This window comes from Lethenteron reissneri, chromosome 27 (genome assembly GCF_015708825.2).
Source record: "Lethenteron reissneri isolate LAM-NWPU_2019-01 chromosome 27, ASM1570882v1, whole genome shotgun sequence".
NCBI classification, from domain to species: Eukaryota; Metazoa; Chordata; class Hyperoartia; order Petromyzontiformes; family Petromyzontidae; genus Lethenteron; species Lethenteron reissneri.
Genome location: NC_083805.1, coordinates 6,002,191 through 6,014,991, shown reverse-complemented (window position 1 = coordinate 6,014,991; position 12,801 = coordinate 6,002,191). Strand labels below are relative to the sequence as shown.

The following is a 12,801-nucleotide window of genomic DNA, read 5'->3' as shown; positions in this document are numbered from 1 at the left end:
TAGCGAGTTTCACAGCTTCGCTCAGCCTCAATCCATTCTCTTCCTGATCCCTCGCTGCTCTGTCGGGACACCTGGTTCACTGTCTTTTGCCTACTCCTGCTGCCTTACGCTCTTGTGTGTGTGTGTGTGTCACAAAGTAAGGGTTCATTGGCTGGGCTCATTCACGTAAGTGTCCTAACCACTGCAGTCTAAATCTATTTATGAGGTCAAACAATATTTTTCTGCTATTTTCCCAAATATATCCAGCCCATGTGTTAAAACGGTGTTTTTACATTGAGATATTTTTGTCCTCCTATATGGTTGTGCATACTCAGTTGACCTTTGAATCCTTATATTCATAAAAATCTAACTCGTGAAAACTATGCCAAATAGTTGTTATTGCAATTCCAGATTGAGTAAATGTGTTTATATGTTACACACACATACACGTGTATGCGTGCATGTATGAATATGTGTCTGTGTTTGAGTAAATTTGTGTATGTACAAGTATATGCGGTCATAGAAGTATGTGCAGGTGAATGTGAGTACGTCGATGGGGAGCGGTAGTGTAGCGGTTCGTGCGCTGCACTCCAAACCCGGTGACCCGAGTTCGATTCCTGCTCACGGCCAACCCCACTGATGAATCGATTCTGGGCCTCCTCTAGGTCGACTCAGCCTCAAATGAGTACCTAGTGCGGTGTGTAAACATCGTCGCTAGGCAGACAAAAGCGGCCGGGTGTGGTGGTGGCCACCCACCCCTTCGTGTGCCGTGCCGGCCTTCATAGGTGCTCGCTAACAGCACTTGCCCCAATAGTCTGTTCAGGATATACAGGAGTCTTTTTTTTGTCTTGTCGATGTAAGTACACGGGGGTGGATTATTTAAGACATGACCCCTACACCAACCCCTATCACGACCCCTACCCCAACCTCTATCACGACCCCTACCCCAACCCCTATCACGACACCTACCCCTATCACTACCCCTATTACTACCCCTATCACTACCCCTACCCCAACCCCTATCACTACCCCTACCCCTATCACGACCCCAACCCCTATCACGACCCCAACCCCAACCTTTATCACTAACCCTACACCAACCTCTATCACTACTTCTACCCCAACCCCTATCACTACCCCTACACCAACCTCTATCACTACCTCTACCCCAACCCCTATCACTACCCCTACACCAACCCCTATCACTACCCCTACCCCTATCACTACCCCTATCACGACCCCTACACCAACCCCTATCACGACCCAAACCCCTCCGTCACCACTCCCAACTGTTTTCCTGTCACCATAACTACACCACTTTTAATAATTGTACCCTACGTAGCCAACCTTTCCAATCTTTATCTCAACCACTATCACCTTATATCTAATTTAATAATTGCTGTAAAGTGCCTTGGAATAGGGCGCTATGTAAATCTAGATAAGATAAGCTTAGCACTGAGGAGGCAAAGGTGGTCAGGGTGGGACCAGCCGCGTCACCCCCCTCCTGCACCATCACGGTCTCAACAATTGCTCGCCAAGAGCGGTCGCTCCAACATGCCGTTATAGGCTATACGTGGGATATTTGCCGTTTTCCTTTAATGTCTGTGTGTGTGTGTGTGAAGGTATAAGTCTGTGGGCATCAAGTTGAATCTCGTCAGACTAAAAAAATATAAAAAGTGACATATCACGTGCGCATTTTCTATCGCCGCAATAATCGCCGCAATAATTAAATTACGTTGCGTGACGCTCCGCGCGAATGCAAGTAACTCTTTCGTGGGCTCCACGCGAGCGTCTGTCTCCTCCTCAGGCGAGGCGTACGGCGCGGCGTGGGTTGCCCAGTGGCTCTACCTGTACACGTTGGCTCGGGACGTCGCCAACAGCGGCTCGTTCACCTTCCTGCCGAAACCAGCGCTGCCCGAGTTCTCCGTCTACGAGTTCGGCATGCTCCGGATCGCGTCCAGCAATTACAGCGACGGGCAACCGTAAGCGGCGTCTCGGGCAAACACCGTTCGTTGCAAACGCTGCCCCGTGGCCGAATCGCCCTGAATCAGAGGTCGCAAACGGGTTTTGATTCCTTACCCGTACCCGTACCCGGCCGCACCAGGGTCGCAAACGGGTACCCGTACCCGTACCCGGCCGTACCCGTACCCTACCCGTACCTGGCCGGGTACGGGTAGGGTAAGGGTATCAGATACCTGATTGCGACCTCTGGGATGAAGCCATGTTGCAGGCGTGGGTGGGTTGATTCTAGGAACTTGAATTGTGAGAAGAGACAAGACGTTGGGAAATGAGTGACAAACAGTTACTCACCAGTGACTCACGGCCTACCCGTACCCGGCCGCACCAGGGTCGCAAATGGGAACCCGTACCCGTACCCGGCTGGGTACGGGTAGCCGGGTATCGGGTAGGGTACGTGTATCGGGTACCCGGTTGCGACCTCTGTTTATTCTACGGCCCATCGTTTGGTATTTCATGGCTGCAGTCACACTACTGTGGCCTGTCTTTAATGTTCCGTGTATGAAGGGGACGTTTGCGCATCGGCCTGGTGATGTTCTGATGCGGTTAATAGTTGCATGCGAGACTGAGCATAACCAGACGTAGCTGGCTGCAGCTGTCAGGTGGGCAGGAGATGTCGGTGCGTTTATGCACAATACAGTATATATCCATCATAGAAGTTGTTTGGGTTAGATCGCGTACATATAAATGCGTCGTTAAACCCGCCACTATCCGACACAGCCAAATAATAAGGTTTGTCACGTAAACAAAACGTGCCAATTCGTTACTAGTACAGCACACAGGTGTGTTGGAGAGCCAAGCCACAACATTTACAATTAGAGTACGACGTTTCACCAGTAATTACAACTAGCTTCATCAGGCGACAGCCAGAGTTGCGGAGAAATCATCCTGTTTCACTCGTAAAGTATATTTACATCTATTTGGGGTCCTACAACAGTCTCATCCTTCATGGCCTAGTACAATTGAGGTGTTTATGACATGACGATTATTGTGATGTCAGTTACCCACGAGTGTGTGTACGTAATCGTATTTCTCAGCTTTCTTGTGTTGTCAATTCCTCGCCGGTGTACTACGCTAAAGTTCTTCAACAGCGGGGTTCACTCAACACAACGCCTGCCCTGAGTATTTAAATCATTGAAACTTCACAATCGAAACGTTCATGACGCTCACGCTGGCAGTTAAGCAATAATTTATCACGTAATTAAGGTGAACCATGAAACTGACGAGGCCATAAAATCACCATGCTGGAAATATATTTTGCCAAGCGCCAATGAACCTGAACTTTTGTGCTTTTGTTATGGCATACTTTTTTGGGGAATAAACCATGAAAAACAAATCAGAAAAGCCACGATAATCATGAAAACAATACTTTCTGCGAAATACTCCATAGGTGTATGCTGCACCTGGTATTGTATGACTGCATCGTAGTTATCACCAGATTGTGACAACCCTGCAATCAATCTGTGCGGAGCTTGAAGAGTTGCAACCCTCTGGTTTCATGGCCCTTTTTTCCTCCAGGGTACTGCCGTTTTTTATCTACTCATGAAAAACACTCAGCGATGGAAACGGCCAAACCCTTCAAACGAAATAACCTGCTCCCGAGAACAGAGTCTTGAGACGTAACGAGGCTTAGCTGGGTGAACTAGGGTTCACTCTTATTTACTTAATGTCGAAATGGCACTGGTGGTGCTGTGCACTCGCATCAGAGAGTTCAACGGTGAGCACATCTCATGAAAGTGCCTGTTAAGTGGCTGGCTTGCCCTGACATGCCACTGCATGGGTAAACGATCGGTGTGTTTGCCGAAAAGTTCATACAATTCGGCTGATCGCGTATCTCTGCTGCACCGTTTAAGAGGTTCAGTCGGGGTGGGCCTGGGCTTAGCAATTAATTGTACGCTCTCCTTTGACAGCCAAATGTGTGCTCTTAATTCAACCTTGCTCTTGAGACACTTGAGTGTTATGGAATAAAAAAAAAATTAGCTCGCCGCGAAGATGCGATGTAATATCAGTCACACTTGTCAACGCGCATTTATTTGACGGGCAACATTAATTATACTGAGAGGAGCAAGTTTAATTACTTTTGTCAATAGGTAGATATGAGGTAAAGACCTGGATATTATGTGAAGTAGTTGTAACAATGGCTAATGTCTTTCAAATGTCCCGATGCCAGAGGATTCTAAGAGTCGTGTGACAGGACCTATAATAGACTTTGACAGGCACTACTTAGTGTAAATAATTCAGACAGGTGACTTCATAGGGTTATTCACTTCCTTCGAATTTCTCTACAAGGTCACAAGCACAAGAAGTCAACTCGGAGGTGCCACTAGTGCACACGAAGGGGGCAGCCTTCTCATGCCGGTGCTGTCAAAGGGGGCCTCCGCTAGAGGGAGTTTTAGAGTGCCCCTCTAGAAGCACATTGGGATTATTTAGAGTATTTAGCTGCTGTCAATTTCCACATCATAATCCACTTCGTTGAGCTATCATTTGTGGCGCGGTTACCTCTAAAAAAATAAGCTAATAGTTCAGCGGGCGTTACCTGGTATAATAAAAATATTTTTTTTTTGCGCTATTTACTCACCTGTTCTATCCTAAGCACTTCTATCTTGTTTTTGTATTGTTTGTTATTGCAACGTTCTGACATTCTGGCCTGCCCTTCCACGCTAGCTAGATGTCTTGAAAGTGGTCGGAGGACCCAAACTTTACCCCAACACACATACCGCTGAGGGGGGAGGGGGGGGGGGCAATTTAAGAAAGTTTCACCTTTGAACTGCCGCGTTGGTAAAATCAAATCAAACCGGCGACCTTTGGATTTCAATTCCAGCGTGATAACCATTAGACCACGGGCAGCATCCCCACGGTGCATATAACAAGACAGATTGACTAAATCTTGACTTAAAGCTTTCGTGACTGCAGGAATTCATATTCTTGGGTCTTTCGGTAAAGTCGCGTAGATAGGTTCAAAGAAAATAACAAAAAATTACAAAAAACTACGACGTTTTGATCGCAAAACAAGCAATCGCCATCAGGCGGAAAAAAAGGAGGGTGAAAGGCTGGAAAGCTGCTGAGGCAGGCTGTTACAGAAGGAAGAGGAAATCTGCTGAGCCAGGCTGTTACAGCTGTTACAGCCTGGCTCAGCAGCTCCCTCCCTCCTTTTCTTTCCCTCCTGATGACGATTGCTTGTGTTGCGATTGAAACGTCGAAGTTTTTTTCTTATTTTTTGTTATTTTCTTTGAACCTATCCACGTGACTTTCCCGAAAGACCCAAGAATACAAATTAGCGAAATGCGAGCTTTTAGTTTCACTAGCTTTTGGCCAATTACTACCGTGGCATACGCACGCAAGAATAAAACTTCCCACCCCAATGTGCGTAACAGGAATGTGCTGGCGGCGTGGAGTGACGATCACGCGATGGCGTGGCACTTGGAGGAGAAGTTCCGTGCAGATCCAGCTGCCTGGGCGCTGCAGAAGTGCCTGGCTTGGAATGAGAATGAGACGTCCATACTTCCCCCTTTCCTCCCCGAGATCGCCGACTGTCCTTGCACTTTGGCCCAGGCGCGGGCGGACACTGGCCGATTCCAGGCAGGTTTTTTTTCTTCCTCCCATAGTCCCGGCAACAGGTCTGTGATCAAACTAGTTGCCGCAATGATGGAATTTTTCACGATGCGATATGATGTGCGATTTCACGAAATGAGGACTGTCGCGATATCAGTTTTTCATAACTCTGTTATTGTATTTCACATTTTCGTTGTGTGTGCTTTGCTGTACGTCTAGTACATAAGCCTGTCACGAGTATTTCTAAGCATGAAAATCTAAACGGCACATGCTGCGAGTTACAAAATTAATGTGTACATTCTATGAGCTACACAAATGATCACGTGATGTAATTGCGGTGCCATCAATTACTCCGAATTTTTTTTTTGTGGGGAGCGGTAGTGTAGCGGTTAGCGCGCTGCGCTATGAACCCGGCGACACGGGTTCGATTCCCGCTAACGGCCAACACCAGTGACGATTATCTGAACCGGTCCTGGGCCTCCCGTAGGTCGACTCAGCTCAAATGAGTACCTGGTGCGGTGTGTAAACATCGCCACTCGGGAGACAAATGTGGCCGAGCGTGGTTCTAGCCATCCGCCGCCTCGTGTGCCGTGCCAGCCTTCATAGGTGCTCGCTAACAGCACGTGCCCCAACAGTCTGCTAAGTCTATACGGGGGGGATCTGTGTCTTTGTCTCGTACACATAAAGATTAACTAATTATTCTTCAACTGCAGATCACTTATCATAAGCCTGTCACGAGTATTTCTAAGCATGGCAATCTAAACGGCACATGCTGCGAGTTACAAAATTAATGTGTACATTCTATGAGGTACACAAATGATCACGTGATGTTATTGCGGTGCCACCAATCACTCCGAAATTTAGAATTTTTTTGCAAATCACTTATTTTACAGCTCAGGGGGATGACTATTTAAAAGTTTGTTGGGAAATAAAATTTTGAAGGGTAATAAAAAAACTGCGATGGTAAAGATGACGTAACGATACTTTATAAAACGGATGATTAAGATTATTGGTGCTCGTACAAGGTGCAATATCACAAGCACCCAGTATTAAACACCGTCTCTCACGTTCATTCGCGACGTTTGTTTCTGCGTGTGTAGCGATAGTTTTAACGAAATTCATTTCAATGCATTTCACTCCTGTTTACGTTTAAGAAAAGTAATATCCATAGAAAACGAATCTCCATCATCTCAATTGACTTTCAATTATGTCAAACACAAATGATAATCATCATCATCATGACAACAGTCATGGTAAAGTTCGTACCGAGTTAATAGAGAGTATATCGATTAATCTCGTCCCCTCATTGACTTGATGAGGTCACAATTTTTGGTCGCATTTTTATTCAAGAATCCGTTCCTTTGGTCATTGTTACCATCTTTGAATTGTTTGCTGCGTTAAACCTAAATATAACTTTAAAACACGATACTAATTTAATTTGCATGAACGGTAAATAATCGATTCGCACGCACGCGATTCAATGCGTGTATCATGAGCATGAAAATGGACTTTGATTGCTGAATCATTGCATGGTTACACGTGCACCTTTTAACGACCTGTCCACCTGACCATGTAAACGCTCACGGCGGATACCCACCCACCAAACAACATTTTCAGAAAGGCGTATTTTATCGCTATCTGCTTCATGACCTATATACGTAACTGCCAACTCGTTTGACGTATTTGCTTATCTTCTACCACGAATGCGTGCCAACCTGCCCGTGTCCGCATCACGTCAACTGCACATTTTTTTTCCGCGTTCCTGGGCACCAAAGACAGATACTCGATGACGCTGCCCTCGTGGTGGGCAAATCCCATTAACGGCTTGTTTCGGCGCACTGATTTAAATGTACGGCAATACTACTTGCCAATCTCAGATAAATCTCGTAATTAAGCTGTGTGCTGTGCACTGCTCTTTAATTACCCACCTTTGCCCCCGTGTTGAATAATTACTCTGATGTGTTTTTTTGTTTTTCCCACCGTGTCACGGGTCCGCCCTTTGGCCCCCAACGCGGTGAACTCCGCTAATGGAAAGTGTGGCCCTGTGTGTCGCAGGCGGACTACGGATGTGACATTGAGAAGGGCAGCAAGTGCACGTACCATCCAGGGGCTGTCCACTGTGTGAGGGCCATCCAAGCAAGGTGGGAATGTGACACATGCGTGTCACGTACACGAAAGTACTCGCTACATGGGCGCTCTCAGTCATGTCCGCTTATCGGCACAGCGTTTTTTTTAAAAATCACATTAATCCCTTATTTTGGCAGCCGGGTGGCACAGTGGTAACACTCGTGCCTGGCAGAAAAAAGGACCCGGGTTCGATACCAAACTAGATTGCCTTTCTGTGTGGAGTTTGTATATTCTCCCCCTGTTGTGCAGAGGTTTTACTCCAGTTTCTTCAGGTTTATAACCATAGATAAAAAAAAAAATAGATAGTAAAACGTAATTTGTATTGGCCAAATAACCCGACGTTGAAATATTGACTGCGTATTATTTATATTGTGATCACGCGTAGCAACATTGCTCCCTGCTGCGAAAATCTTGGCGGGATCATTCCGATAAAGAGCCTTCCATGGGCAAATGACAAGCGTGTTCATAACAACAATGCACTTCGAGAGTTTTGAAGTTTGTTTTCAGAGCAGGGAATAGGCGATAGAGATGATTGTTTACGCACGATGATGGAAGTGCATAGATACGAAAAGACTTCATTGAGAGAGAGGCAGTTGAAAAGAGCAAGCCAAATAAGTGGCAATGGCATGGCTGAGTAAAATAGTAACAGTTGGCACTGCCAACTTAAATAAGCGAACACCCCTTGCTACTGAGCCAAGACAAATATCGTCTTTGTGCAAGGCAGAGCTGCGCTTCTCTGCTCACGCCACTCTCCCACACTGGGTGGGAGCACCCACACTTTACACCACCACCACCTCCACCACACGCGCCATGCCTATCGACTAACTGTGGTGCGCCCATTTAGACTGCCAGGTGGACATAGGCGGCGGAGGCGGAGGGGATTTAAACAAAAAACGTTCCCATCGTTTCAATTGCCACGGCGTGAAATTCGACCCGGCGACCTCCGGAACGCAAGTCCAGTGTGCTAACTGTTGAAACAGCAGCGCCATTCCCGTTAGCTTGCCCGATAAAAAAAAAAATCAAAGAACGATAAACGATTGGGCCTGGCCACCTTTTCGAACCGGGCGACACTTTTCGTATCGCCGTTAAAGTCGCGCGCCGCAGGAAATGCGAAGCCGGCCGACGTTTTAGGAGGACCTCCTCCTCGTCGTCGGCATCGGAGGAGGAGCGCGATGCGGTCGACCGGCGTGTGTTGTGTGACCCTCGGGCGGCAGCCCCCGCTACGCGGCGGGGCAGCAGTGCTGCTACGACGCTCGCGGCGTGCAGCTGCTCACCGTGGACTCCGTGGGGGGCGGTACGCCGGACCGCGGCCACGACTGGGGCTCGCCGCCCTACCGGCGCCCGCCGCGAGTGCCCGCCGCCTCGCACTGGCTCTACGACGTCGTCACCTTCTACTACTGCTGCCTGTGGTCGGACAACTGCGATTACTACCTGCACCATCGGCCCTCCAGCGACTGCAGAGCCTACGTGCCTCCAAAAATCGGTATGCGCCCTGGGCGTCTTCGAAGTGGTGCCCTGATGGCTGTACGATGCTAAGGAAGAAAGTTTCGCTGGCTGGATTCCGTGGCTGTCTCGCCTGCCTGGCTGGCTGGCTGGCTCGCTGGCGCGTGAGCGGGAAAGTGCGCGCGGGCGCAGGCGGTGCCACCGCAGAGCAGAGCCGGGTTCGTCCAGCGTGCTGACATCACGCTCCTCCACCCTTTACTCCAGGTGTGGATCCCGCGGGATGATGGCGAGATGTTAATTACCTCTCCTTGTATGCAGGAGGTCGTCGGTTCGATGCCGACCCTGACGCCTGTATATTTGGAGTTTGCATGTTCTCCTCGTAGTCGCGTGGATTTCTCTCGGAGTCCTCCGGCTTTTCCCTCCACGTTTAGAAACAAGCCTTGAGAGTATGTGGCTGCTATAAATTTCCACATGATGGTAAGCCACTTCATTGAGCTATCATTTGTGGCCAGGTCGCTTCTGAAAAAGAGCTATATAGCTCAGCGGGCCTTACCTGGTAAAATTAAAGTTGAATTTAAGTGCGCAGCCAGTGGCATATATGTTCAAAGAAAATATCAAAATAACAAAAAACTACGTTTCGATCGCAACTGATGATGGCCGCTTGTGTTGCGATTGAAACGTCGTAGTTTTTTTGTTATTTTTTTGTTATTTTCTTTGACCCTATCTACGTGACTTTACCGAAAGACCCAAAGAATATGAATTCCTGCAGTCACGAAAGCTTTAAGTCAAGATTCAGCCAGTGGCAGTTATCATTTATATATATGCTGTAAAATCACAGTTGCTGAGCATGTGCCCAAATGGCTCAAAATGCCAAGCGTCCAGCAACAAACAGCACGATCAGAGTTGCAACAGGTCAGAGTGAGTCTGTTCGTTCAATCGAGCAGGGTTATGAAAAGAGCTGGCGATGATGCCAGCGTGCTGAATGTCAGGTGGGGGAGACCACGCCGCTTGGGAAGATTGTGCTCCACGCGCATCACAATGAGGACATCCGTCCACTGTGTTCTTCCTGCCCTCCCCGTCACGAGCGAAGGCTCGGCTCTGGGGGACCCTCACTTCCTGACGTTCGGCAACCTCAGCATCACGTTTAACGGGCGTGGGGAGTACACGCTGCTGGAAGCCGCCTCGCATTCCCTCGTGGTCCAGATCCGCACCGACGTGGCCCACGACCCGGACGGTACGTCGCTCATCTCTCAGCAATCAGACGACAGACAGACTGGCAGATGCACACTTGTGGGCAACCCCCCCCCCCGCCACTCTTCCACGGGTCGGAGGCCACGGAGGCCTTGGGGCAATATGCCTAAGGCACATCACGCTCGCATATGTCCGTGGAACTCTCTGTGCCCCGCAGGCAACGCTGTCAATGCCACCGTCATCACGTCGGCGGCCATGCGGGAGAACGGCTCCGATCTGGTGGAGGTGCGGGTGCAGCGCGAGTCCGTGGCGCTGCAGGTGCTGCTGAACGGGGGCGCTGTCACCTTCGATGAGCAGGACTGGATGGACCTGCACGGTACGGCGCCCGCCCGGGGCGATGGCTGTTGGTTTCGAGCGATGCTGCAGGCGGCAGCGGGCGGTGCCCTGGCCTATTGGGAGGCCCCCTAAGTAAGAAATTGTGTCGGGGGCCCTCGTCTTTCGATGAACGAGCTCCTGGTGGGATGACGGAAGCGGTGTAGACGAAGAGACGGGGATGCAGCGAGATGAGAGAAATGTGGACAGAAGGTAAAGCAACGTGTGATGAGACGAGAGATGCGGACGGAGACGGGAATGCGGTGAAATTTAGGAGATGATGGAAAGAGACAGAGAGACGTAGTTTGATGACAAGATATAGCTGCGGACAAGTCAGAGATGAAAGATACATTTCAATGAAAATGTTAATTGCCATTTACATTTATTAGGATCTGAATCTGGGCTGATGTTGTGTGAATCCATATTTTTTTCCTGCGAATCTGGGGCCCCTTGAGCTGCATGCAGTCTCGAAGCTTCTACTTGGTTTGCTTGGGGCCTAGCGCCACCGCTCTTGTTCCCAAACAAGTGTAATTTAGTCACAGATGTGACCCTGTGCAAGTTGGACTGATCACAACACTGATGTGTGATGAGTTAGACTGCAATTAACCTCCAGTGACCTTTCACACGACTGTGGCTGGGGAAAACTTGGCCCCTCTGGTCTACTCGACTCTGTGTACGTGAAAAAGCCGAGGCCAAGTCTTTCATAATTGTGTCTTGTTTACATTTGGCAACGGCTATATTACACCTTTGCAGAGATTTCGGTTTCATAATAAAACGCGGATTGTTTTGGAGATATGATTTTCACAATAAGCTGACCCTTTTCTAACTCGTCTGTTTTTGCACATTCTTGACGTGTTTTTCGCACGCAATAAAGCGACAGTGCTGTGTAGGCGTTCGTGCTTGTGCTCTATCGCGGCTCTCCCATTATCCAGAGAAGAAAACGGCTGTTTCTCTCTTGTGCTCAGATGAATTTTCGGGTCGTACTACCGCTCGTTGTTCGGGACTGTGTCCAACGTTTCGCTCCACGTGCTGAATATAGAAGCTCCCACGTTGTGCGGAGCGGAAAATCTCGACGTCTTGCCTAACAACGCGCTGTAGGCCAACCCGAAAATGCGTCTGAGCACAAGAGAGAAACAGCCTTTTGCTTATCTGGAAAAGTAGTTTTTTTTCTACCGAGAAATCACTGTTGAATGCATGACCAAATCCCTGCCTCGTTTGGTTCGAGTTGCGTGCATTTCCTCCGACTGCCCAGGTGTGTTCGTCAACTCGGTCGTGATGAGCAACGTGACGGTGATGTTCCCCTCGGGCGCGGCCGTGGAGGTGCGCCTGATGCCCGGCTCGCTCGCCGTCAGTCTGCTGCTGCCCCGAAACTTCTCGGGACAAACGCGAGGCCTGCTGGGGGTACTGGATGGTGGCCTCTCCTTCCCCGACGGCACGACCCTGCCAGAGGATGCCTCACCCGAACAAATGTACAGCTTCGGCGCCTCCTGTGAGTCAAACGATCAACATTTGCTCTCTTTTTGTTTCTCTTTCAATTAATGCAGATGGCGGGGTGGGGTGGGGTGGGGGTGGGGGGGCGAATTTAAAAAAGATTAGGACAGAGAATACAAGAGAGCCTCTTTACTCTGCAGGGACTCTGCACAGCCCCACAGCAGGATGCTCTGGGCACATTTGAGTAAAACAGTAAGGGGAAGTGCTCATGCTGATGCCATTTACGGTGTGCCAATGAATGAATTAAACGCGCAGTCATTTGCGTGGCAATCAGGAGCACACAAGTTTGACACAAGGTGAACAGCCTGTGAGCGATCTACATTGTTACTTTTGTAATTGCTGTTTACAGTCCTTTACTAATCAACTGCTGGATGAAGGCCTTCCCAGGCGGCCTTGTCGTCATGGGGGTTGTTTGACCTTATTTCTCCACGCTGGGCAAGTATGCACGTATGCTGCACTTCTTTCGCACTGTAGGTAGCCAACCGTGCGAATCGGAGGTGCGGAGGAAGGACAACAAATAAGACAATAAGCAGTTCCAAACAAAATGAAAATCTTGAATTAAAATTGCATAGCTTCAGTGGCTTCCGAATATAGGAAGGAAGAGCGTTCCAGACGGCCACAGCAGCGCAC

The 12,801-nt window shown here is 48.9% G+C and overlaps 1 protein-coding gene across 1 annotated transcript in view; it reads left to right on the top strand.

The window, feature by feature from the left end:
• Positions 1-12,801, top strand: part of SUSD2 (sushi domain containing 2) — a 29,916-nt gene that overhangs the window by 11,173 nt on the left and 5,942 nt on the right. The window contains exons 5-11 of the mRNA XM_061561225.1: positions 1,787-1,961; positions 5,370-5,574; positions 7,603-7,688; positions 8,889-9,157; positions 10,208-10,351; positions 10,526-10,684; positions 11,933-12,169. Coding sequence (XP_061417209.1) covers positions 1,787-1,961; positions 5,370-5,574; positions 7,603-7,688; positions 8,889-9,157; positions 10,208-10,351; positions 10,526-10,684; positions 11,933-12,169 — 1,275 coding nt within the window. The remainder of the gene's footprint in view (positions 1-1,786; positions 1,962-5,369; positions 5,575-7,602; positions 7,689-8,888; positions 9,158-10,207; positions 10,352-10,525; positions 10,685-11,932; positions 12,170-12,801) is intronic.